This window comes from Podarcis tiliguerta (assembly GCF_965153285.1).
Source record: "Podarcis tiliguerta genome assembly, chromosome: 8".
Lineage (NCBI taxonomy): Eukaryota > Metazoa > Chordata > Lepidosauria > Squamata > Lacertidae > Podarcis > Podarcis tiliguerta.
In genome coordinates this window covers 75654084-75681642 of record NC_139541.1, presented here as the reverse complement: position 1 = coordinate 75681642, position 27559 = coordinate 75654084, and the positions used below count along the sequence as shown (strand labels likewise).

The following is a 27559-nucleotide window of genomic DNA, read 5'->3' as shown; positions in this document are numbered from 1 at the left end:
TATGTGTGTGTGTGTGTCAGGGGGAGGGTTGTTTCACTCCTAATCATGATTGCCCCTACCACTTCAGTTGGGGATGGGGAGAGTAGATGTGGATATAAAGACAAAGCTATTTAGAAAGGGAGGGTTAATTCCTAAAGAGGAGAGATGGCCCAGAGAGAAGGAATTGGCTAGTGCCATGTATACAGGCTCTAACTGCCCCCTCCCCACGCTTGCAACTACTATAAAGCTACACAACGGATCATCTGCACCTGACACCCATGCCATTGCGGGGGTTTAAAGTTTGGTTTTCTCAGCAGAAGCAAAAGCCGGAAGTTCGGGGGGGGGGGATGTGGGAGGGAGAACATTTTGCTCACATAAAAAGTGAGTGAACAAAGCATGGCTATTCTGTAGTAAGTGCTCAGTGTGGAAGCTGCCTAAGAAGCTGAATCACTGAGGGCAGCTTTTGCTGGACTAGGTAAAACCCTATTGGCCCTTTGTACCACCCAACTCTGAGCCGGCAACTGCAATGCCACCACCTGGTCACCCATTATGCTGAAGCACAGCCAAGAGAGAGCAAAGTGTGTGTGTCTTCCTCCTAGAGTCCTCTGGCACAAGTCCAGTTGTTTGAGAGAGAGAGAGAGAGAGAGAGAGAGAGAGAGAGAGAGAGAGAGAGAGACTTTTAGAGAACACTCTTAGTTTCTGGGTGTTACCGGAAGGGATTTGAAGCTGCACAAAGGCAGAGGGCCTCTGAGCTCCAAACCCTTCTGGGGCTTGCATAGCAGAACTGAGGAGTCCTGCCCAAACCTTTCCTCCTTCTGCTACATTGAAATTTTGTGACCCCTTTCAACTCCGGGGAGGGGGGAAGGATTCTGCCTGCCTCGAGGGGCTGAGGGGAACGCAGTGCATTGAATGCCAGAGAGGAAGGGGGGCATATTTTCAAAGCTAAGCTCTATCCCATTGGCTGGCATTGAACTATGGTTGCCTGCCAGGGACTCCGTTCTGCCCCCCATCCGTCTCGGCACACACAGTCCCCGTGGCAGCCTCGTTCCCATCAATCAGCTGCGGTTATTGTCACCGAGCAAGCGTGGAGTTGCGGGGCCGTGGTGGGGGGAGAGGCTGGTAGAAGGAACAGCGATATTTCTGTAAGATGCCTAAGAGTGCTCATGTTTGTTCCTCAGCTGGAGCAAGAGCGAAACCGTGTGTATCCATGGTGCTAAAGTGGAGCCATGTTGCTATGGATAGAGGCAAGAGGCCCTTTTCTTTTTCTGTTTTTGCTCAGGTGGTTCACACAGCGGCCATTTTTGTTGCTCAGAGCAAAACGTCGAAGGGTAAGCTTTTATTTTCCCATGGCTGACTTTGTTCGCCGCTGAGCCGGGTCAACCACCTTCCCACAATGCAGCACAGTTCTGCGTTGCTGAGGAGCAACCATCTTTGTTCTGCCATGGAAGACAGTGGAGTGGCTGCCATTTTGATTTTCGCTGTCAGAAAGGGCAACAGTTCTTTACGTTGTGAATCACAGCATCGACGCAGGCGTCTTTCTTGTGGAGACGGAGAAAAAGATGCCTCTTTTTTTCCCCTGCACAAGATCAAAGGAGCCATTTTTCCTATGGAGGAGGAAGAATTGTCAGAGCTGCCAGACTGCAGATGGTGTGTTGGCCATTTATTTTTGAAGAACAGACATGCTGGTTGAAGTTGCTACCTGACCTGATATTCCCCGCTCAGCCCATTCAGTGCTGCTGCTCATAATATGTGAAAATGCCTGTTAAAGAAATTAGCAGTTTCATATTTGTCAGTTTTTTTGGTTTCAGTCCTCTTGGTGTACACCAAAGCAGATGATGTAGAGTCCATTGCACCCATCCTGAGAATCTCTGGTTTGTTTGTTTTTAAAGCACATTTCTAGTCTTTGTGGAGGAAATCATCAGTAAGACAGAGCTCAACCAGACTTCCAGGCACTGTCCAGGCACAGGTCCTCACTTTAACGCTCTGTGTTGAAGAGGTTTCCCTCCCCCCTTTTCCCTGGTGCACATTTTACTGCTGAATCGGAGCACAGAAGGGACACCAAGGATCATCTAGTCCACCCCCCTGCAATGCAGGACCAACGTGGAGCTTGACACACACAGCCCTGAGATTTAGAGTCTCATGCTCTGTCGACTGAGCTATCTAGCAATGCAAACAGCAGTCCTCTGAAAACCCAGTTGCTGTTCCCTCTGATTCAGCGGTAAAATGCTGGTTTTTCCAGGGAAAGTGCTGGGACAAAACAAAAACCCAATGCTTGGACATCAAGCTTTCAAGCCCAGAACTGTGCCTAGAAATGCTGCACAAAAGGACATCAGGATGTGTAGAGTTTGAAGGGGAGGGGGTGAAATTCTATATTATGCATACTGCCGAACATATCAGGTTTATTCTGTGGTGGTAATATTAAGTTGCTAAAAGTTAGTAACCCACCACATTTCCCCCATCTGCTGAAACATACCTTTGTCATTTTGGGGGGCCTGAAATGTTGGGGGCTTGAAAATCAGGGTGGGGAGAGAGAACAATGGTGGCCTCTCTTGGACGCTGCCTTGTCAGTTGGAGAGGATTTTTCCTCGCCTCAGATGATTGGTCAGTGGCTGTGTACAAACCACCATTATGTGCTCAACTTACATAGCATGGCTGGAATTACTGATGGATGGATCACTTTGTGTCTCCAGACTTCATCGGTTTTGCCCGAGTTCATTCTGTTCTGCCTCATGTCCACATTAACCTGCAATCTTAAAAAGGGGAAAGGGAAATCACAGGAAAAAATCTCTTTTTGAAATATGTATTTTTGAACTTATAGGGTAAAACACATTTATAAACATGTATTTGGTGAGAAAATATGTAGATGTAAATGCAATGTGTTTATAAATGTGTTTTGCGTTTTTCTATTATGTATTTTGTCGTGAAGTTACATTTTTATACACATTTTGGCATGCAGGTTTTTTTTATCTGAGAATTGCATTGCAAAATTCAGAGAAGCGCAAAGTCGGGAGAATCGCAATCCGATCCAGACATTTGGCTGGGAGGTGTGGATCAGCCTGGTTTCCTTAGAAAGGCAGATGTAGCTAAATCCCCAAGCTTCCCTTGGCGGAAATGCTTTGAGTGAATTGTTGCTCATGTGCTGCTGGCACTGAATGGTGTGCGCGACCACAATCACTTAAAATCAATCTGAGAAATTTGATAGATTTATTAGTTCGTGTAATAGTGTCACATTTACCTGGTGCATTCTGCTTGCGGTGAGCTTCCTAAAGCGGGCTTTGCCATTTGTAGACATTTTGGTTTTTTGGCTTGCAGCAAAACTGTCCTCCCCTCCTCTCTACCCCCACCCCCACCCCTAATAGTGTTGGCTTATTAAGAAGACAAGGATAATTCAGGCACATAAATCTCCGCATAGCCTGTATTTTTTGCCCTGCCAACTGCGTTCCCTTCCATCAAGCTACGTCTTCGCTTTCCTTATGCAACAAATCAGCTCCCAAAAGGCACAATCTGTCGGAAGTTCTCTTCCGCGGGCCCCACCGAAATGGATTTGCATGACCTATTGTTAGCTAGCTTGGGCTCCTGGGACGGAAACTCGGGGTAGAAGTATAAATAAATGAAGATTAAACTGTCCCCAGCCACTGCGGTGCAGAGCCAGCGCAGGCGAAGTTGCTTGCATATCCTCCAACATTTCTCCAATGAAGCAGGGGTCAGCAAACTTTTTCTGCAGGGGGCCGAAAAACCTTGGGGGGGGGGCAGACTATATATTTTGGGGGGGGGGGACGAATTACCACAAATAACCGAGAGGTGCATTTTAAATAAAAACACACATTCTACTCATGTAAAAACACACTGATTCCCGGCGATTGGGCCAGATCCGGCCCCTGGGCCTTAGTTTGCCTATCCATGAAATAGGGCGACGTCCTATTCCATACCCTCCAACATTTCTCCAATGAAAATACGGACGTCCTCCAGTGTTTCTCCAATGAAAGTAGGGACGTCCTAAGAAAAAGTGGAATATTCTGGGATCAAATCAGAAACCGGGATGGCTTCTGTAAATCTGGGACTGTCCCTGGAAAATAGGGACACTTGGAGGGTCTGCACTTGGAAGAGGAGGCTGGCTGTGCAGTGCATGCACCCAAGACCTGGCATGATGGTATGAGGGCATCTCTTCCTACCACGCAGGTGCCAAGGGCAGGTTCTGCCCCACAGCATGCACCACTGGTGTAGATTAGACGGCTGGGGCACGGACATCCTTGGCACCTTCTGTCCCAGAGGTGGAAGGGGAGAAGCAAGGAAATGGTTGGATCTTAGCGGTGTTTGACTCTTGGCGCTTATTTGCTTTCCGGGCTTTGAGTTCCACGAGGGACCCACTGCAGCAGCGGGGTTAATTCCTCCACCCCTGGCACAGGGCCCTGATGGATGGGCCGGCATTTTCAAGTCATGACCTTTAGTGAGAGGCACATGGTTGGAATGCGTCCTCAGGAATCTCAAGCAGGCTGGGGCTACGTGTGTGCCGCAAGAATGGTGCCAGCAGGCGGGAGAGGGCAAATGGGGTGGGGTGGGGAGGAAGGGGGAGCTTAGGAATGTATACAGGAGCAGAATCTCACCACGGCCTCTATCGCTTGCCATTAAAAATTCCTCCCACCTCTTGCTTAACTCCTCCAGCCAGCCGTCTTCTGTGCCTCTATTTTGTTTGTTCGTAATTTCCATCCCACCTTTCTCGTCGAGGCCGCTGGCAATTTTTATAATAAACAAATCAACCCGAAGGACGAAAATAACGGAATGCAAATCCCTCCCACCCTTTCATGAGTGCCCCTTCTTGTGCATGCATTCCTGGCACCCACAAAGCGACAACTCGCACAACTGCTCAGTTGGCTGGGAGCGTGGTGCTGATAATGGCAAGGTTGCAAGTTTGTATGGGGCAGCTGCATATTCCTACATTGCAAGGGGTTGGACCAGATGATCCTCAGAGTCCCTTCCAACTCTACACTTCTATGATTCTGTGAACTGCAAGGATTTCACAATCAAACTTTTCTGGGTACCGACCGCTTCAGATGACAGGTGGTAGGAGGAAGCTTCATAGCTGAATACTCTTGCCATGGTACAACCAGAAAATGTGTAGCACATGAGGCATTCAGTCTTTCCTTCTCTTTGACTAGGCAATGTCTGAAGAGCCATTGGGCCCGAGACCCGGGTGGAGCTTGTTTTTGCCCGACGGATGTCTAGCTTTCACACCTGTCAATTTGCGGTTTGTAAAGATGTCCAAGGCCGTCCGGGGCTCTCTTCTTCCCTGTGTGTTGTGTTCGGAATGTGAGCCGGCAAAAGTAAATGTCAAAAGTGAACTTGGATTTATGGATCAGAGCCCAGGGCATGTGCTTGCGAATTAATTCCTTTCGGGGCACGCAGATTCTGTGGCCTCCAGGGAAAGCGCGTACGTAGAGATGTGCCGGGTCATGTCCACACAGGGGCTTCTGCTGCTCCCGGTTCTGAGATGTTAGCATTCCGCTGGGAAGTCAGGAAGCAGCGCTGGGGCGAAGGTTGCAGGCGCCAGCCCTGTCCAGCCTGAACAACGCTGTGCGTGCAATGTCAGCCTGCCGTGGCGGACAGGTGGGGGGATCAGCGTGGGTGGCATACAGGTGCCATGTGGCTTTCAGAAATTGCTGGAGAGCTGGGCTAAAATCCCATGCGGCCAGATTCTGCCTTTTAAGGCTGTGCATTTCCTGTAGGCATTTCCAGCGCCTCTCGGTGTAGGCCTCTGTGATCTTTTGTCTCTGCACCTGTGGGATGTTTTTTGTTTTGCTGCGCATTTGTTCACGTCTCTGCCCATCCCTCCGCCACTTTGAGAAATCTCTAAATAACAGCAGACGCAAAGGAGAGCATTACTGAGCATTACAGCAACACTCATTGCCAAGGCGTGCATTCTCTTGCGTGTCCAGGCAGTGATGGCTTGCTACAGGGGAAAGCAGATATCGCTGAGGTTCCGTAATGGATTTAAATATTAGCAGAAGGTATGGGGAAGGGAACACATGTGAAATAATTTTAATGCAGGAATTTTGCACATTTGTTTAATATGCGCAATTTATTCCCCTTGCAGAACTCGACTCTTCTTAATGCAGGGTGCATTTTTTTTAAGGGTGTTCTCAAGGGCTCAGTAAACCCTTTCAGGAAATCTAGCCCTTGATATATTTACAGTCAGGGCTAGCTGAGGTGGAAAATCACACATGCTTAGCACACAAGGCACACAGCTTCCATTCATCCCAGTGCAGCTTTTGCAGGAGAATTTCCCAGCGGGTCATTCCTGATGAGTTGGACCCATCTATCTACTCCGCTGCCATACCTTGGAGCACAAGATCTATTGCCTGAGATGGCTGCCCAGAGTAGCAGTGGTGACATTCAGAGTCTTCCGTTCCTGCAGGACGGTGGTCACAGTCTGCAACGAAGGGCGTGGAGGGTGCACAGGAGCAGCACTTCTGTTAGAAAAAGGGGTCGGCAACCTCAGCCCCAGGGGCCAAATGTGTCCCTCCGGGTTTCTCTATCTGGCCCTCAGGCTCCCCCCAGGCCCCACCCTTCAGGGATCTTGCTTCACGCCCTCCTTGGTTGTTTGGGCCTGGCTAGGGGGATCACATGTCGTGCTTGACGGGATGGAGGACAGAGAGGAGTGCATGAGTATCTGTAGAAACTGGCCGGCTGCAGAAAGGTCCGCATTTCATTGCCCTACCCACTCAGTGGTGTAGTGTGGGGCACAAAATTTCCACACCTGGTGCTGCCTCAATACAGCTGTGTGCTTCCAGGAAGTGGCCTCACCAGGCAATGGAATGACTCTTATTTTTTCTTATCTCTGTTGCTGTGATCTCCTGGGTGATGTGGACGCCATTGAATGTGCATGCGTACTCCTTCTTTTTCTCTCCCTCCCTCCATGCAGCCCTAGGCACTGGCAACCCATGCTATGCCACTGTATCCGCCTTTGTCTCTGGCCTGACCCACCCACGGCACATGACCCCTCTGGAAGGATGTCCAGAAGGGAATGAGGTCCTCAGAGAGTGTCCTGGATCAGAACGTCGAGCGCTTGGCCAGAACCTTTGTCAGGGGGCCTCCCGTCAGGGGGAGACTGGTGGGCCCAAGCTGCTAGGTCAGGGTGATCTCTGGACAGGCCTTCCTCCATTTATAACTCGTCACCCTTTATAACTCCTTCGTTTCGGAAAGAGGGAAGAGAGCAAATTTAGCTAATGCGTTTGGAGAAGTGTTGAATGTAAAGCTCAATTTATGTAAAGCTTGCATTGTGCGGGGCTGTACGTGGCGGTGTCTTATGCAGCTCCTGGCGTTTCCGTAGCACGGATAATACTTATAAATCTCTGAATCTTATTACATCTATTAGCGTTCGGCTCTCCCTGTTTAGCATTCATTTAACATGGTGTTTCGAGGAGCTGCCGGAAAGAGACGATACTGACCCCAGGCACTTGGATTTCGCGCCGGCGTGTAAAGCACCCCTATCTTGAGCCTTTTGTCCTTTGCCTTGAGCACCTCTGGGCTGGAAAGGTGACTTAGGAGACCTGTACGTAAGCAGGCCAAAGCAAGGAGACGCTGTTGCCCTGGATGAGGCTCTGCTTCTCTTGGGAGGAGGCAATCACAAAAAAACGTACACATGATGTGTGGTTTGTATTTCCTAGCCCTTGCCATCTTCCTCTGCTTCACACGCCCTGAAAGCCAATGTTCCTAAAAGGTTTTCCCCCTCCCATAGTAGCCCCTCTGCTATCTTCATTTTGTTTTATTGCCTTTTCCATTACCACAATATCCCATAGTTTATGACTCTGTAGAATAATTGGCTTGTCTCTTGCAGGGGTGTCGTGTGTTGTTTTTTGCTTCTGATTAGACAAAGGGCTGTTGGTTGAGCATCAAAAGAGCTGGAGGGGACAAGAAGCCATTTATTTCCGCCTCACCTGCTTGGCAGGGCAGGGGTCTCCTCTCACAGGCAATTGACTTATGTCCTCTGGTCCACAGTCTAGATCATTGGGGTGGAGAATATTTTTCAGTCCAGGTCCTCAACTTTCAAAGGAGCAACAAATGTCAATTTTATCTTCGTGTGTTTCGCTACTTTCCGTGCACAGCCTTCTCTCTACCCTCCGTCCAGGCAAACAAGAGGCTATGGTCAGCACTCAATGGCATGTTCCAGTCAGGCAAAAACTCTCAAGCTGTGAAGCAAGGCTAGTAAGGGCTGTGGCCTGGAAAGAGTTTCACAGGCCAGATTGTGAGGCCTGGGGAGACACATCTGGCTCCAGGCCTGAGCTTCCTCAACCCTGTTCTATATAAGCCAGAAAAGCAGTTGCTCTAGATGACTCAAGTAAACAAGCCAATCAGCAGACTTTGCTGCAAATGGTTGCAGTTTGTTCAAGGCAGTGTCCTTCCTCCCGTACCCGCACATGCTAGATTGCATAATATTGAGTTGATTGTATTAAAAAAAGTCCAATGATACAACAGTAGATGTGAAGGGAGACACATTTTAATGCACTGACTAGAGGTTCTTAGAAGCCTCAGGACTGGCTGAGATGCTCTGATGTCACAGAGAGGTTGCACAGATAGAAGTTTTCGGCTGGCATTGACCAGGTTGCGTTTATGCGAGAGAAGGTCAGAATTTTTTTTAATCAGGGGGCTAAAGTTGGAAGAGAGAGCAGGACAGAGAAACATGGGTTGAAGGAGAGGATCAGGAGAAAGAAAGGGAAACTATGCTGAGCCAAGGAGTAAAGATTGCCACGGCCAGCAGCTTGAAAAGTAAGAAGGAATGATGGTTATATATTTGATTTGAAGCAACCGGTCAACTCTTCTGCTTCAGGCCTTTTGCGTGATATTGCACAATTCCTACAGCAAGACACCTCTGTGCCCCTTGTGTCCTTTTATAAGACCATATAACACCGGTCTTGAAAGACCTACACTGGCTCCCAGTACGATTCCGAGCACAATTCAAAGTGTTGGTGCTGATCTTAAAAGCCCTAAACGGCCTCGGCCCAGTATACGTGAAGGAGCGTCTCCACCTCCATCGTTCTTCCCGGACACTGAGGTCCAGCACCAAGGGCCTTCTGGTGGTTCCCTCACTTCGAGAAGCCAAGTTACAGGGAACCAGGCAGAGGGCCTTCTCGGTAGTGGCACCCGCCCCGTGGAATGCCCTCCCACCGGATGTCAAAGAGAAAAATAACTACCAAACATTTAGAAGACATCTAAAGGCAGCCCTGTTTAGGGAAGCTTTTAATGTTTAATAGTTTATTGTATTTTAGTGTTTTGTTGGAAGCCGCCCAGAGTGGCTGGAGGTCCCAGCCAGATGGGTGGGGTATAAATAATAAATTATTATTATTATTATTATTATTATTATTATTATTATTATTATTTCCCTGGTGGCATGTGAGGGTGTGGCCCACTCATGTGATTATGTTTCCCCATATAAAGCAGGTGTAGGGAACCACTGTCCCTCCAGATGTTGCTGAGCTGCAGCTCCCATCACCCCGTCCATTGGCCATGCTTCCAGGGGCTGATGGCAGTTGTGGCAGAGATTTCCTGCATTGCAGGGGGTTGGACTGCATGACCTTCAGGGTCCCTTCCAACTCTATGGTTATATGGTTCAATGAATCCCCACACTGGATATAAAGACTTTGACCTCCCCAGGGCTGAACTTCTAAATCCAGCCTGGAAGCCACAGTCCCAGGCTTGCCACCAAACCCTGCCCACTCACTCATCTCTGACATAAGAAACAAATTGTGACAAGGGCTCTCCGTACATGCTCAGGAGCACTCCTTTGCTCAGTAGCACAGAAATATGGCGAGGTGGAATATGTTCATGTGGCAGCTCCAACATCCTCTGTCAATGTTTATAATTTTGACTACTTATGCATGAGTTTTCCTGCCAACCTAGCAGTTTGAAAGCACGCCAAAGTGCAAGTAGATAAATAGGTACCACTCTGGCGGGAAGGTAAACGGCGTTTCCGTGCACTGCTTTGGTTCGCCAGAAGTGGCTTAGTCATGCTGGCCACATGACCCGGAAGCTGTACGCCTGCTCCCTCGGCCAATAAAGCGAGATGAGCACCGCAACCCCAGAGTCTGCCACGATTGGACCTAATGGTCAGGGGTCCCTTTATCTTTATGCATGAGTTTATTCTTCACTGGTATGCAAAGAGGGGCTTGGGTGCTGATACTCAGCCCAGGCGAATCCCTGCTCACATTAAAGCCCCACTCGCCTCCCGTGAACGTCATGGTAACCCATTTTTTCTTTCTCTCCTTGCACTAGTCAGAGCTCAGGAGGTCCAAGCTGAGAATGTGACCGTGGCAGAGGGTGGCCAGGCCGAGATCAACTGCAGGCTGCACCAGTACGATGGCTCCATAGTGGTGATCCAAAACCCATCCCGCCAGACGCTCTTCTTCAACGGCACGCGGGGTAAGAATGGGGCTTCGGGAACGGTGGGGTTGTAGGCTGGGCTGAAAAGGTAGAGGACCCATTGAGATAGAGCTGGACGAGAAATGCCACCCACTCAATCCCAGGCCTGCCATCTGGACCAGCACCCCCTACAGGTCAGCCCACTACAGTGCAACCTGCTGCAAGAAGAGAACAAGTATATCAGAGGTGCTTGCAGAGCACATGGATCGAGGCAGGTTAGCCAAGCCAGATGCCTCATGGGGAAGCAAGCACGCAAACTATGTTCTTCCTTTGGGTCACTAGCCAATCTGACCTGGGCAGTGGGGAATTGATCGGTTACACCCTGAACTTAAGAACAACCCGGTCAGAGTCCAGGGCTGACCCAAGATAGCTTGGTAACTGAGGAGGAAAGTCCAGACAGCAACCTCCCTATGCTAAGTGTATCCTACTACACACTAGGGCTGGGCGATATATCGATATATTGTCCAAAACAGGTTTGAAGTCCATATCATGCTATCGGTTTCAGAATTATTGACCTGTCAATATATTGTGAATATATAGTGTAGGTATGGGTGTATTGTGCAAAAATCACGATGTGGAAAATACCGTGAAGCCAGCCAATTCTTCTCTCGATTCCTGCAGCCCCTGTTAACTCTGCCAGCTCAGCTCTCCCCTGCCTCCTGCCGGGGGCAGCGAACCACAAGATCAGGCACCAGCAAAAATCCCAATACAGGGAAAAACCGCAAAGCCAGCCATTGCCTCTACGTAGCTCCATCCTTATTTCAGACATTGTGATATATCTGTATATCATGATGTCTCACTGGTGACATATCACTATGTTGAAAACCAGATATTATCCAGCCCTAGACACTTCTGCAGCTCTCGGTAGCAGCCCTAAATCTTCCTGCCCTGCTGCATTTTGCCTAATGGTGGGGCCGGCCTGGGCTGAGTGATCCTCACTTAGAGAAGCCATGAACTGCACCTCCGTGCCACCTGGCATCTTGTCTCAAATAGAGACAGTCCCTTGTACTTGAGAGAAAACCCCTCCCCAAGATTGTATTTTTGTTGCTTCTTATGTATTTGAACTCTATGGAATGCAAGTTGCCGCACGAAATAAAACATAAGAAATAAAAGAAGCAATGGAAATACAATTGAAAACCGTACAGCATCACACCCTGATGACCCTCTTCTCATTTCACTGGTTCATAACATGAGACACCTTTTCCTCGCTCTCCTTACAGCCCTGAAGGATGAGCGGTTCCAGCTGGTGGAGTTCACCCAGAAGCAAGTCCGCATCGTGCTCTCCAATGCCCGCCTGGAAGATGAGGGTGGCTACTTCTGCCAGCTCTACACAGAAGACACGCACCACCAGATCGCCATCCTCACTGTGCTGGGTACGTGCCGCTTTCCCGCTGCTGCCAACTCTGCCACACCTGCCGCCACCCTATTTTGGGATTGCAACATACCATATTTTTCGTTCCATAGGACACTCCGTCCCATAGGACGCACTTACTTTTTTGGGGGGGAAATAAAGGAAATTTTTCCCCCTTTATTTCCCTCCCAAAACCAGGTCGGGGAACAGTGGGATGGTGGCGCTGCGCCTCCCCGCTGTCCCCTAAGCTTGTGGGGCTGGCCGATGTCTGCCCGGCGCGAGGGGCGCTCTGCTTCAGGGCGCCCCCATGCGCCGGGCGGCAGGCTGCAGACACCTGCGCGAAGCACGGGGCGTCCTCCGAAGGGCGCCCCGTGCTCCGCGCTGCAGGCTGTCGCCCGCAAGCCTTGCACGCCCGGGGGGAGTTCCCCCCGGTGCGCAAGGCTTGCGGACACCTGCGCGAAGCACGGGGCGTCCTCTGAAGGGCGCCAAATGCTCTGCGCTGCAGGCTGCCGCCCGCAAGCCTTGCGCGCCCGGGGGGAGTTCCCCCGGGTGCGCAAGGCTTGCGGATAGCTTCCTGGAGCCTGGAGAGCGAGAGGTGTCGGTGCACACCGACGCCTCTCGCTCTCCAGGCTTCAGTGAAAGCCTGCATTCGCCCCATAGGACGCACACACATTTCCCCTTCATTTTTGGAGGGGAAAAAGTGCGTCCTGTAGAGCGAAAAATACGGTAAACTGGAAGAAAGAGGAGTTACAGTACCATATCCATGAATAATAATAATAATAATAATAATAATAATAATAATAATAATAATAGTTGTTATTATTCCTAAAGCACCCTCTTTGGTCCACCCAGATCCTCTAGGTCTTCTGCAACAATCGAAACACATCACAGATACATTAAAGCCAATTAAGATTTCTTTAAAAAAAATACTAACAAAACCCACAAGCACAGTTCTCAGAGAATCATGGAACTGGAATGAAATGGGATGATCCTCTAGCCTAACCTTTGACTGGGCTCATTGCCAGAAGTGTTGGCACAGGAGATGGCTAAGGACGGATGGAGCCACTCTAGGTCTGCGTGGAACAACAGAAGCCTCAAAAAGCACCGCTTACATATATATTCAGCTTGTTAAATCCAACTAAAAAGTTAGTGGAGTTGAAAGATGTGGCAGGTGTCCAAATAGTTTTTCATCCAGCCCTGGTACCTCTGTGACCTTTGGCCAGGATGCTGGAAGGTGGGAGCAGGTTATCAAGAAGGTCAGTCCGTTCTTACCATGCGGTGTTATGACGAATTAAGGCCAACGCAAGTCTTGTGCAAAATTTATTTATGTCCCCACCCTTCCAAAGGAGCCAGGGCAGCAAGCACACCTGTGATAAAGCAATCAAAACATATTTTTAAAGAAATACAAAATTTCGGGTTTAAAAAAATATATATATTTTGAGGGAAAAGGGTCTCGGAACTCTGTTCCAGAGAGTTCTGGCTGAAAAAAAGCCCTGGTAATTATAATAATCTCTCTCACACACAGCTTTCATAGAATCTTAGCGTTGGAAGGGACCCCAAGGGTCATCTAGTCCAACCCCCTGCAATGCTAGATCATACATGACAGATGGCCATCCGAACTCTGATTAAAAACCCTCAAGGAAGGAGAGTCCACAGCCTCCCGAGGGAGTCTGTTCCACTGTCAAACAGCTCCTACTGTGAGAAAGTTTTGCCGAACGTTTAGTCGGAATCTCCTTTCTTACAACTAGAAGCCATTTGTTCGAGTCCTACCTTCGGAGTAGGAGAAAACAAGCACACTCCCCCTTCCATGTGACAGCCCTTAAGATATTTGAAATGGCTATCGTATCTCCTCTCAGTCTCCTCTCTTCCAGCTCTTATCAAGCAACTCTGCCTGTTGTCCTGTTGCTTTAGGTGTGACTAGGCGGGCCTCAGGTTGCTGCGCCTTCTCTTCCAGCAAGACAACCAGCTTGCACTTGCTGCAAGTATCCTTCTGCATAATAATAATAATAATAATAATAATAATAATAATAATAATAATAATTTATTATTTATATCCCGCCCATCTGGCTGGGCCTCCCCAGCAACTCTGGGCGGCTTCCAAAAAAATATTAAAATACTGTAATACATCAAACATTAAAAGCTTCCCTAAACAGGGCTGCCTTCAGATGTTTTCTAGAAGTCTGGTAGTTGTTGTTCTCTTTGATATCTGATGTGAGGACGTTCCACAGGGAGGGCGCCACTACCAAGAAGGCCCTTTGTCTGGTTCCCTGTAACTTGGCTTCTCGCAGTGAGGGAACCGCCAGAAGGCCCTCGGTGCTGGACCTGAGTGTCCGGGTAGAACAATGGGGGTGGAGACACTCCTTCAGGTATACTGGACTGAGGCCGTTTAGGGCTTTAAAGGTCAGCACCAACACTTTGAATTGTGCTCGGAAACGTACTGGGAGCTTGTTCTCTGGCACAGGTGTTACTGCAGCAGCTCCTTTGCCCTCCATGTCTCTGGCCCTATGCCCACCAAGAGACAGAACTCTGGGCCTCCCCTTAAACTCCCTCGCTAAACACCCTCACAAACACCCCTGTTTGTGAGGTCTGGTCACGAGTTCCCAGGACCTGCGCTGAGCTAAGTTTGACTTCCCCCAAAGAATCCTGGGAAATTTCATTTTTTCAGGGCTCTGGGAATTGCAGCTCTGTGCACGACAAACTAAAGTCCCCAGGATTCTTTAGCCATAAATATATGGTGTGGTGTGGATGTGGCGAGATGGAGAGGGAGACAGAAATCTGCCTTGTCGAGTCAGATCGCTAGTCCACCTCGCTTAGTCTCCCTAGGCTTTCAGAAAAGAGCCTTCCCGCAACCTTAACTGAGACCGCCTCCTGCATGCAGAGACCTTCTGCATTCCCCAGCCTGTAATTTCAAGCGCCTACCTAACCTCCCACACAATCACTAGACATTCATATGCTTCTTTTAAGGCCAAGCATTGACAACCCGTATGATCATGCTCCGAATCAGTATGCTGTATAATTTGCCCAAAGGAAGGGGTGGGGAAGCCTCCACATTCTGCACTAACAGAAGCTAAATCAGGTATTCTTAGGAAATTATGCAAATGTCGGCTTCTTTTCCATAATTCTAATTTTGCAACTGGGGCTGGGCGAGGGGGTGTGTGTGTCTGTGACAACGAAGAGCAATGCAGAGCAACGAAATCCCATTTCCTGACTCTGATATTCTGTTCACTCTTATCCGTGACTTCTGAGGTGTTATTTTTTTCCACCCTAATTTAAGGCCTAGCAGCTTTTGTTTTGTTTTTGACCTGAAAGTGGAATTTCCCAGGATGCATTTGTAGTGGTGATCTTGCGGAATCCTGGGACAGTCACAGAGGCCCACCTGAAGAGCTCACCACCCTTGCCGTTTGACCCCCTAGTTCAGTGGTGGGGAACTGGCGGCCTTCCAGATAATGTTCCGTCTTCTCTGACCACTAGCCACCCTGGCTGGCACTGGTGGAAGCTGCCACTGGGGGTTACCTGCTTACCCAGTGACAGGGCCTTCTCAGTGGTGGCTCCCCATTTGTGGCATGCCCTCCCTAGTGAGGTGCATCTGTCTCAGGCATTCGGTGGCTGAAAGGTTGCTGGAAGTGCTGGAATTATTAGCTATGAGAGTGTGGGCTATTGGGTTTCCTAAATAAAATTTTAACTGGGTTTTCTTTTTTGAAGGTCTTGCCAGTTTTTAAAAGATTGTTTTGAGATGTTTTAGTTCAGGGGTGGCCAACTTCCAAGAGACTGCGATCTACTCACAGAGTTAAAAACTGGCAGTGATCTACCCCCTTTTGGGGGGTTCAGGTCAAAGTTATTGAGCTTTTTTATAGAGAGGAGGAGCCCCGTTTTTAGGGGTGCAGGTCGAAGATGTAGAGCTTTTTTTAGGGGAGCCAAAGTTTCTGGGCTTCTTTGGGGGGAGCCAGTGATCTACCACAGACGTCCACTGATCTACCAGTAGATCTCAGTCTACCTATTGGACATGCCTGTTTTAGTTGTATGCTATTATAGGATATGAATTGAATAAAACAATTGAAGGACCACAAGTTCCCCACTCCTTCTCTGGTTGGGTTTACCAGATCTGAGACTGATTTGGGTGCCTGTGTTGGGATCCGGTGCTTTGTTGGAGACAGCCCCACTGCCTGCCCCATAACCCAACTGCTGTTCCTTACAGTGCCCCCTGACAACCCCTTGGTGGAGATCAAGGAACAGGCCGTGGAAGGAGGAGAAGTGGAGCTCACCTGCAGCGTCCCCAGGTCACGCCCTGCTGCCACGCTGCGCTGGTACCGGGACCGGGACCGGAAAGAGCTTAAAGGTGAGGGAAGGAGGGAGGAAACCAGGGACTTAGCTTCCTGTAGGAGTTTGCTTTGACCCCAAAGCTCCGGAGCTGTGAATTCCCATGCCAGCTGACCTTCCCAAGTGGAATGTGTGAAACGGGACATAGTTTTCCTTTAGATTTTTCTCCTACTTGGGTGAAGCAATAATAATAATAATAACCATCAAAAATGCATATCTCAGGGTGAAACAAATAATTTAGGGTGAAATAAATTTGGAAACGTGTGCACTGAGGTGAAATACATATTTAAATATTATTTTATGCACTTAAAAAAATACAGTAGTGGGACAGGATGTACACATGTGAACCTGGTAGGAACTGGAGGTAGACTGATCTGTCATTGGGGACATGAGTTAGCTTAGTACTGGGATATCCACTTAATGCACCTCTCAGTGGCATAGCGTGGGGGGTGCAGGGGGGGCCGGCTGCACCGGGCGCAACATCTGGGGGGGAGGCGCTCGCACTCGCAGCTCTCTGCCCCTACCTGGCTCACTTACTCTCTCTCACTGCAGTGCTGGCTGTGCGAATCCGATCCGAGCCGCTGGGTCGCCGCCCACTGTGGAGGGGAGGGTGCCAGGCGTGCGGTGCGGTGCGGAGAGAGAGCGAGGGACTATCTGGGGGAGGGACAGTGCAGCGGGGGGGGCGCAAATTACTTGCCTTGCCCCGGGTTAGGGGGTGCAAATTATTTGCCTTGCCCTGGGTTAGGGGGCACAAATTATTTGCCTTGCCCCGGGGGCTGACAACCCACGCTACGTCACTGGCACCTCTAGAAGGTGCTGGCTCTTTTTCAGCTTGGGATCGGTTTTAGGGAACGTCTCCCCAATAAAGTTTGTCATCTCCAAAGGCCTGAGGCTGCATCCATATGTCTCTTTAACTGCAGCATATACACGAGCTGAGTTTATTAGCAGCTACTCCTACTCTTCCCCCTGCCTGCCCAGAAAATACTTAAAATAGAAGGGCTTTTTGGCATCTTAAAGGCAGATGTTTCTTTTGGGGCTCCTTTTAGACTCGTAAGTAGGCTGCTTCTGGGTCTCTCCCAGCGCTTCTTGGCTGCCGGGAACAAGTTCTCTGCGCTTGCGTTGGAGGCAAGTAGGAGTAATGTTATGCGCTCCTACCCCTCCCGAGCACGGCGGTTGCATTTTAATTGTATGTAATTTAAAAATTAGAAAAAGAGAAAAGAGCCCCGCGGCAAGGCGTGACGCCTTAACTCAGCTTTAAAGGGACGTTTGCAGGCGCTCGGCGGGGTTGACCAGCGGGGCCGGTGCACATGTTCTTTGTTTCTCCCCACCAGGAATAGGCAGCAAGCAGGAGAACGGGAAAGTGTTCAGCATCACCAATGTGGTGCGCTTCCGGGTGGAGCGCAGGGACCACGGCAGCGTCGTGACGTGCGAGGCCACCCACCCCACGCTGCGGGGGCAGCGGAAGGAGACGCAGTACGTGCTAGATGTACAGTGTAAGTGACCGCAGGGGCCTTGCTGGCGGGGAAAGAGGGCAAAGGCAGGGTTGGCATCAAGCGGCAGGGCTGCAGTGCATTCTGGGCCCAGCTGGGCCCCTTTACCTTCCCCTTCTCCTTTGGGCAGGGTGGGCAGAGGTTACGGAGCTGCGGGCCTCTGGTTCTAAACCACTGGGCCTCTTGGGCCTGCCGATCAGAAGGTTGGCGGTTCGAATCCCCGCAATGGGGTGAGCTCCTGTTGCTCTGCCCCAGCTCCTGCCAACCTAGCAATTTGAAAGCGCACCAGTGCAAGTAGATAAATAGGTACTGCTGCGGTGGGAATGCATTTCCGTGTGCTCTGGTTTCTATCACAGTGTTTCATTGCGCCAGAAGCGGTTTAGTCATGCCAGCCACGTGACCTGGAAAGCTGTCTGTGGACAAACACCGGCTCCCTCAGCCTGAAAGCGAGCTAAGCGCCCCAACCCCATAGTCATCTTTGACTGGACATAACTGTCCAGGGGTCCTTTACCTTTTACTTCTCTTGGAGGAATGAATGCCCAGGGCAAGAGAGCAGGGGGCTTCCAGAAGGGAATTTAATGGCTTATTTGTTGAATTTCTATACCACCCTTTATCCGAGGATCACAGGGACGGCTTACACAAAAAAACACATCATAACAAGCAAAACAATAATGCCTCCCCACTCCAGCCAGCTTAAAAGGCCATAGATTGCTTGATTAGCCCTAGGCCTGGGAGAAGAGGAATGTTTTTGCCTGGCGCCTAAAGATATGCAATGAAAGCACCAGATGAGCCTTCCTGGGGAAAGCAGGGAGTCACCACAGAAAAGTCCTGTCATCTCCCTCCAGAGCTACCATGGAGGGCGCACATGAAGAAAGGCCTGAGATGTTGGTCACAGGCCGGTTCATATGAGGAGAGGCGATCCTTGAGGTATTGCTGTCCTGAGCCGCTTAAGGTTTTATTGATCAAAAGCAGCACTTTGAATTGGGCCCAGAAACTAATTGGCAGCCAGTACAAGGCTGGTGTAATATGCTCAAGCCATCTTGCCCCAGTGAGCAAGCAACCTGGCCACTTCATTGTGAAATCAGTGCTGTTGATGACCCTACAGTTCTTTCTCAGCAACCTTCCAATGACATCGTTGTCTAAGCGCCAGCCCATATGTTTATTTATTTTTACATTCAAAACGGATTTCCCCTTGCCGTGGAAAATCCAATAAGTGAAGATAACCTGCTCTACATCTTCAGACACTGCTAGTGAATGTGTGAGTGTGCAGGCGCTGGCAGAGGAGGTCATGGCTGCTTTGCTCCTCCCTGGTGGCTCTCCCACTGCTCTCTGCAGGTTTGTGGTTTAGCTCTCGTCCCCCACACACCACAACCGCAACCAAGGTTTGCCCTTGGGAGCTGAACCATGCGTCAGAGTTTGGACTAACCATGGCTTAGCTCAGTGCAGCAGCTTAAACCCAAAGGAGGGACCAAAGAAGCTGCAATCTCCTCTCCGGGAGCTTGCACACTCCCACGCATCCATGCCAAACCGTTGGTTGGCTCCATGTGGCATGTGGACCAGAACTCAGTGCAATGCAGACCTGAGCCTAAACCACGTGCCTTTTAAAAGCAATGCAGAAAAACCCTGGTTCAGAGACCCTGTTCAGTAGTGTGGCGGGCGAACTCAGATCTCTTCTGAAATTTCCTACACATTTTCTTCAGTGGGCTCTCAATTTCCTTGCACGTTCAATTTCCTTGTAGTGTAATAAGTGTCATTTTGGTGTTTCTGTTTATATATACTGGATATATAGATCTCCTTGCTTTTTATGCATACTGTTTTCTATTGCTCATTTTCGTGGGTGATGCAAAAATCCAGGGAAACTGTTCCAGCCTTCCTTTGCAATCTCACATTCTTTCTATGGCAAGGCAGCTCTTTTAGAAGGAGAAGGCGAGGAGGAGGGATGCATGTATTGATATCAGCCACAATGCCAGCGAAAACCTTAATTCCGGGCTTCTAATGGCTCTGACGTCTGAAGGAAGCGTTTCCTCTCCACGGCGAGGGTTGCAAATTGCCGGGCCTTGCTTGAGAAGTGTGACTGTTCTGTGCACGGGCTGATTCATGACCTCCTGTTTATTCTCTCTATTTCCACCCCAGTCGCTCCCACAGCCAGGATCCATCCGTCTCAGGGGGTGATGCGGGAAGGAGACACTTTAGTTCTGACCTGTGACGTCAAAGGCAACCCGCGGTGAGTACTTCCGCAGGATGGGGAAAGCCATAATTAGAGGAGAGGCTGGAGGTGGGGGGTGAGCAGGGGAAGGCAGGTTCTGGAACAGAAGCACAGAAAGTTGACTTGTACTGAGTCAGACAGGTACACCTGCCTCCAGACTGCCTGTCCTATCAGACAGTCCTATCTCCTGGGTTTCAGGCAGAGCCAGTCTTTCTCAGCCTGCAGGCCATTTTCAAAACCTGCTTGACCACAGGCAAAAGAAGTGGGCATAGATGCTTCTCTGAAGCCTCTTCTGCACTTATTCAAAAAACTCCTGCCTGTCTATTTCAGGAGAATCTGCTTTGACTCTCCAGCAGTGGCGTAGCGTGGGGGGTGCAGGGGGGGGCGGCCGCACCGGGCGCAACATCTGGGGGTTAGGGTTAGGGGGCGCAAATCCACGGGTTAGGGGGCGCAAATTACTTGCCTTGCCCCAGGTGCTGACAACCCACGCTATGCCACTGCTTTCCAGAGTCCACTTCCATCAGGCCCAGCAACATGCTTATAGTCCAGCAACATCTTGGCGGGTGGGCGGGGGGTGGGACGCATCAGGTTAGCCACCCCTCATGCTCAGGCCCTGCTATTGGGCAGCTGGAAGAAAAGAAGAAGAGTTTGGATTTGATATCCCGCTTTATCACTACCCGAAGGAGTCTCAAAGCGGCTAACATTCTCCTTTCCCTTCCTTCCCCACAACAAACACTCTGTGAGGTGAGTGGAGCTGAGAGACTTCAAAGAAGTGTGACTGGCCCAAGGTCACCCAGCAGCTGCATGTGGAGGAGCGGGGAATCGAACCCAGTTCACCAGATTACGAGTCCACCGCTCTTAACCACTACACCACACTGGAGAGGGGCCACATCCTTTGAGCAGTAGGCATAACAGAGGGCATTTGGGGCAGGCTTTCCTTCTTCTGTGACACGACAAAAGCAGCACCTGCTGAAAACCGCCCCCCCCCCCCACTTCATAAGACCCCCATCCTTGCTCTGTGGCACCTCTTCCCTGTACACGCGGGGCAAATTGTCCTTGCCTTTCTCTATCGCTCTGACTGATGGATACAATTCCCGAGCGGAGTTATTACTTGAGCGCCCCTTGATCCAGCCGCTCGGCTCCGTGTCCCATCCATCACGGGCTCTGGCAGCGCTTGCCGCAAATAACCTTGATGGAAGGAAGGAAAGTGGTGCGTGTTTGTGTGTGCTCATTTGGGGGAAGATGTGGCGCTTGTGACCCGCAGGGGCCACCAGAGATGGGCGTTGGGAGGAGAGGGGTAAGGTTAACGCCGGCTGTCCTGACTTCCGCCCTCAGCCCCACGGACATCAAGTGGAGCCGAGCCAACGACTCGTTGCCGGAGCGGGCCTTGACGGAGGGAGAGGTGCTGACCATCCCCAGCCTCAGCATGCTGGATAACGGAACCTACCTGTGCCAGGTGGCCAACAAACATGGCCGCTCGTCGGACCAGTATGTGCTGGTGGTTTACGGTAAGTAACACTTGTCCTCTGGTGCTCCAGAGCTCACCTGCTCCCGCCCCCTCTCCTAAGCTCAGCCCAGAACCCCCAAGTTCACTGCTGTCCTGATGTTCACATGCGGCAGGCGAGGAGTTAAAAGTCTGTTCCAGGGCCATACCACCTTGGACTGTGGGTCAGGGGGAGGCAGGGGGGGGTAACATGACAGAACGTTTTTAAAACCCCGCACATAGAAAGTTAGCCTGTCAGGGAGAAACCTGTCTGCTTGCCAAATATTTTTTTTCCTTTGTTCGGGTGATGCGCTAAGTCATGTGAGAGTTATAGTTAGCTGTTTCTGATGACCAGACCCGCCCCCCCAAACCACACCCTTTCTTTTTTTCAATTTTTTTTATTGATTTTCCAAATTTATAACAAACAAATAAGAAAACATTACAATATAAAACAGAAAACAAACAAACATTTATCCTCACTGTTAATATCCCAATTTTGCTATCATTGTTAAGTGACTTCCTTGACTCCCCCTAGCTGAGTTTCCATATAGGTCATTGTAGCAGTTTTCCAATACTACTTTCAAATAAAATTAACTTAATCGATTAACATCTGTGGAACCACACCCTTTCTTCCTGGTCCAGATTAACGGTCTTAGGTGCTGTCCCCTAATGCCAGGGGTGGGGGACCCGTGGCCCTCCAAATGTCGGTGGAGTGCCAGTCCCATCACCATCCTGGCTGGGGCTGGTGGGCTGCCAGTTCCTTACTCTTGCTCATATGGCAGCATCTCTCAACGGAGGTGTTTGCTTTCCCCCTGCCAGGAGGGCAGCCAAAAATAGGGTAGGCTCAGGTCCTCTGCAGGGACGCGGATGGCGCTGTGCGTTAAACCACAGTGCCTAGGACTTGCCGATCAGAAGGTCGGCGGTTTGAATCCCCGCGACGGGGTGAGCTCCTGTTGCTCAGTCCCTGCTCCTGCCAACCTAGCAGTTTGAAAGCACGTCAAACTGCAAGTAGATAAATAGGTACCACTCCGGCAGGAAGGTAAACGGCATTTCCGTTTGCTGCTCTGGTTCGCTAGAAGCGGCTTAGTCATGCTGGCCACATGACCCAGAAGCTGTATGCCGGCTCCCTCAGCCAATAAAGCAAGATGAGCGCCACAACCCCGGAGTCGGTCACGACTGGACCTAATGGTCAGGGGTCCCTTTACCTTTACCTTTACAGGTCCTCTGCCCTGGCCCATACCAAGGTATAAAGCTCACGGAGGGCACCGCCTCCGGCCACCCACCCCGCCTCTCACACCTTAACCTTTCCCTGTCTTTGGCAGACCCCGGGGCCATTGTGGAGGCCCAGACTTCAGTGCCCTATGCCATTGTCGGGGGCATCCTGGCGCTCCTGGTCTTCCTCGTCATCTGTGTGCTTATAGTCATGGTGTGGTGCTCCATCCGGCAGAAAGGTCAGTGTCGGAACCCTGGTGCCAGCCGGGCAGATAAGAGACACGAGTGCTGATTTATAGAAGGAAAGCTGGGTTGCTCCATGGCTAGCATCTATCTCTCACCACTGATCTAAGAAACTGCCTTGCAGCACAGTCATTTCATGTCTCTCTCTCTCTCTGTGTGTATTCAAAAAGCATATTTCTAGCCTTTGGGGTTGGAGTGAGGAGCTTGAAATGATAAAAGCAGGGAGACCCTGCAGGGCTTGGGAGTGAGGCTTCCTGCCACCGTAGGAAGGACTTTGTGGCTCCTAAAACCAGCCTCTCTCACAGTCTTTCCCAATCCTCTTTGTACTTGGGGAGGAGAATGCTACGGCTGTGTACACAATTGCCGGCTTAAAACACAGCAAGGTGGTTCTTTTTCTCAATTCGGATCAAAGGTGGTTTGCGGGGAAATGGATCCAAGCTTAGTATTTCAAAAAAACATACACACCAAAAACCTGCAGGATGCAGAATGTACAGGATGTGTGTACACCACCTGCATTTTTCTTCTAGCTACTCAGCTGCAAATTTCGGAGAGGAATTCTTGGACAAGACACTCAAAGCCTTCCCATTCTCCTTGTTGCCTCTCACTTGCTTGCCCTCTCCCTCCGACCCCAGTCTGCGCCTCTGCCCCCAAGGGAAGAAGGAGAAGCAGAGAAATCTGTTCCTTCGGTACCCACAGCTGGTTGGAGAGGGCAGGCCAGCCGCCCATGGCAGCAATCAGGAACTTGAGATTTCGGGGCTCAGCCAGTGAGCGATGGTACCAAGCCCTGGCGCCAGCTTGCAGTGTAACCACCCGGCCGGTTTGGGGTGCATGTGTTCTGAAGGAGGAACATTCTGCTCTCCTCCGATTGCCACTGCACACCCCCTTGGCTGTGGGTACACTCGCTAGAGAGCAGAACCTGATATCCCCTGCCTTCCAGAATTCCTCTTCCTTGATCGTAGCTATTGCTGAAAGTTAAGTCCAGTGGGGACGTATTTGTGACTAAACACCCGTGAGGTCCCATTGCACATGCATAAGCTGGCGATGTGTCTTCAAAGCCATTCCAAACTGAGGGTGACAGAGTGTGGCTTTCACACAAACAGAAATAGTGCCAAAGCGAGGATCTGTTCTCTAGTTGTGGGATGAGGACCAACACATGTAATTAGAGGTGTGATTCCTTCACAGCAGGGGGTTGGAATGGGAGGCCCTTGGGGTCCTTTCTGAAGTGAAGGACATGAGACAGGAGTTGATAATGCAGGTGAGCTGCGCACAGGTGAGCTGCAAGCAAGCTGCCGGCCAGCTCTCTGGAGGCTCCTTTTATTGACACAATATGCAAACCCAGGCAGATACATTTTGGGCTGTGACCTGTACACATCTTCCAGTCCCGAGATCGTGGGGTGGTACAAAGTTATTTTGGCCCCTGTTTCCACCGCGTCATTTTTCCCTTGGACAGTGTATGACGAAAGAGACAAAGGTCTCAGAGACAAAGGTCACAGACAGGACACCGCAGACTACGGAGACCGCAAAAGGTTAGACAGAGGGGAAGATGTTCAGACAGCTGTGGCCTTATCTGTGAGGGAGAGTGCGCTCCACACCCCAAGGTCATGCATGCCTGCGGGCGGGGAGTGTGCTCCACACCCAGCGATCATTCCTACACCTTTCCAAATCTATGATTCTATGAATGGAGTCTCCTTAGCAAGGTCTTGCGTCTCCCCCAGGCCCCTGTGCGCCCCACTTACCATTGCTTGTGCCCAGCCTTCTCCTCAACTCACGCCCCCCCCCCGTCCTCTTTTTACAGGCTCCTACCTGACGCACGAGGCAAGCGGCCTGGACGAGCACGGAGAAGCCCGCGAGGCCTTTCTGAACGGCGGCGATGGCCACAAACGCAAGGAGGAATTCTTCATCTGAGCCTGGGAGAGGGAGGGGGAAGGGGAGGGGGGCTGAGCGCTGGGGGCAGAATGGCCGAGGAGGGGGAGCGCCGAAGGCAGGGGGGGGGAGACGTTTATAGAAAAGCTGCCACTCTTGCTGGGGGAGGGGAGGGAGGGGAAAAGAAGGGTTGGATTAAAAAGAAAAAAAAAAACGCTAAAAAAAATATCCATTGTGTAAAAAAAGGGGGGGGACACACACATGGCCACCACTTGTTCGGTTTTATTTTTGAAACCGAGGACTTTAGCCCCGCCCCCAGCTATGAAGCTCCGCCTCCTGCCATTGTCTGACTCCTCCCCCCTCCATGCCCTCTGCACCAGAGCTATTTCCTGTTACTTTTGGGGAGGATGTATGCGTGTGTGTGTGTGAGAGAGAGAGAGTGTGTGTGCGTGTGCATGGCCCCACTTCCATAAAAAAGAGCAGGAGGCTGGGATAGCCACAACCCTTTTCTCTTTGGGGACAGGCAGAGCCCTGTGGGAGGGCTTGGGTCTCTTTGTAAATAGCGTAGAAGCCACCCAGCGAGGGAGGGGACACCCAGACATCCCGGGCTGCTGAGACTGTGAGGGTGGGTCACGGTGTCAAAGGGCCCTTCCCCTTGGAGGGACTGTGGCCCGTTAGCTCTGGGTTTGCTTGTTTGCTTTTCTTTCCGATATTAGCACTGAGTTTCAAAATATCTGGGGAGGGAGGTGGGGCTAACATATTTTGCTCTGGAGCGCAAGGATCTTCCCAGCAGCCCTGGAGGAGACTCTCAAGTTCAGGGAAGGCGGCCAGGGGGGGAGAGAGCCATTCTGTGAGTTGGGACCCCCCTCGGGTGTGCTTTGCCCCCAGCCGCTGAGGAGGGGAGCCGCCGGGTCGGAGTGTTTGGCGTGCAGCATGACAGGAGCGTGAGGCTGGGAGTCGCCGGGTCGCCTTGAGTTCTCTTCAGGGCCCCTGGCCCCATATCTCTCTCAGCCGCACCTTTCCCCCCACTGCTAAGCCCAGGGCCGCTCAAGCCGTGTGGGGCCTTATGAAGCAACTTGGACTCTTTTTTTTTTCTTCCTTCAAAGCCATGATAGTTTGGGGAGGGAGAGGGAGGGTGGGAAGAGGAAAGGGGGTGTCTCTGTCTGTCTCTGTCGTCCTTGTTATGTGATGTGCCCAGCTGGGGGCAGGCGATGGGACTACGGAGCCCCATTGGCGCATTGACCCCCCACAGCCCACACTTTGTCCTTGACAGCCAAGCGTTGCCCCCTGGCCCACAGCCCAGCTTCTGCAGAGAGTGGAGGACATGGGAAAAGAATTTGCATCCGTCTGAATTTGCCAACATATGCAGATTTGACTGTGGCCAGTTTCAGCTCCTTCTCCTCCTCCTCCTCGCCTTTGGGCCTGGTGGCCACGATGTTACGCCATCCCATCCCCAGACCCCGAGAGAGAAACCGCTGTGTCGCTCGCAACACCCCCTTGCCCCTTCCTCCCTCCCTCTCCGCTCGGCCTCCCTCCCCGGAAGCAGCTGGGATCGGCAAGTCCCTCAAAGAAGAGCAAGACGAGAGGCTCAGCAATAGGCACCCCTCCCTCAGCACCTGTCTGGATGTTGCTTTCATGGGTTCAACCTCCCCCAAACACAGCTGCGGTAAAAAAACCGAACCCCTGTTACAAATGGCTGCTCTGCCCCAGAGGTGGCTGCAATGCACTGCTGCAGGGTGCAATGCTGGTGACGGCCAGTGGGAGGACTCCCCTGTGGAAATGGCGGCTCCAGAGGCAGTTGCCGCCTCACCCCATGGTCCAGCCCCATGACTGAGCGTTGAACCACTAAAGGGGGGTGCTGAACCCCGTCTCTTCCCCGCTCCCTTCTCCCCCGCCCCGCACTCCACCCCTGGTCTTCTTGGTTCCTTCCATCCTTGCCGCCGTCCCTCATTTTGTGCCAGTAGGTGCCCACTCCTCGCTTTCCCTCGAATTTCCATCCCACCCCCTTTCCCTCTGTCTTTTGTCTGGGGAACAAAACAGAAGAAAAGAAACCGACGTGTGATTCTGTGTCCGTCTCTGGCTCGCGGTTTTTATTTTATATTGTTTGTGTCTCGGAAGGGGAGATTAAAAAAAAAAATGAAAAGAATGGAAAATATAATAATTAATATATAACTGGGGGTCGGGAGTATGCAGGGGGGCTTGTTCCTCTGCAGCCCAAGACTGTTTCCCCCACGCCCGAAAGTTAATATATATGTAAATATCTATGTCTGCCTTTTAACCACCTTTGATACTTCAATAAATCCCCCTGATTAATTCTTTTAACACCAGTGGTTGTGGTATCCTTGTTCATGAGTGTGTGCTGTAGAAATGGTGCTGGCTCTGGAAATGCAAAGAACATGAGGAGAACCTTCCTGGATCAGGCCGGGGGCTCATAGAGTCCAGCAACCTATTTTCCCAGAGGCCAGCCAGACTCCCAAGCCTGAAAGCAGGACCTGAGCCCTGCAGCCCCCTCCCCTCCTGTTGTTTCCAGCAACTGGTATTCAGAGGTAATGGAGTTAATGATGTGAGCTCTCTTCGCCTGCCCAACTCCCCAGTCCTTCAAGAGTTGAAGCCGACAAACTGGGAATTCTTCTCCACTGCATCCATCTCTAGCCAGGTGCCCAGTAAAAGTGGAGAGGAACAGGGTGGAGTGGGGGCTATCATTTCCCAGTCTTGGAACCCCAGCAAGCTGCCCAGCCTCAATGTCCTCTGGAGCAAACCCCGTGCAGAAGATCCAACTTGTTTTCCGGTGTCGAGGATGCTAGTGACAGAGCTTAAAGCAGCAGCAAGCAAATTCGGTGCTTTTGCCGTCACAATCTTTCTGCTGCAAAAGCGGGGGGGGCGCGAGGACAGACATGTGAAGCCGACAGGGACAGCAAAGCCCCACGGGGGTTCACTGCCGTCGCTCAGCCAAACGCCAAAGCCACTCTCATCTGCGGAGGCTCCCATTTCACAGATAAGAA

General features: G+C 50.9%; 1 protein-coding gene across 1 annotated transcript in view; it reads left to right on the top strand.

Moving 5' to 3' along the window:
- The window catches only part of CADM4 (cell adhesion molecule 4), a 135416-nt gene extending 108537 nt beyond the window's left edge, over nt 1–26879 (top strand). The window contains exons 2-9 of the mRNA XM_083455703.1: nt 10246–10392; nt 11613–11765; nt 15939–16079; nt 17392–17553; nt 19684–19774; nt 21092–21264; nt 22562–22690; nt 24490–26879. Coding sequence (XP_083311829.1) covers nt 10246–10392; nt 11613–11765; nt 15939–16079; nt 17392–17553; nt 19684–19774; nt 21092–21264; nt 22562–22690; nt 24490–24599 — 1106 coding nt within the window. The 3' untranslated portion in view covers nt 24600–26879. The remainder of the gene's footprint in view (nt 1–10245; nt 10393–11612; nt 11766–15938; nt 16080–17391; nt 17554–19683; nt 19775–21091; nt 21265–22561; nt 22691–24489) is intronic.
- Nucleotides 26880–27559: the final 680 nt, after the last annotated feature.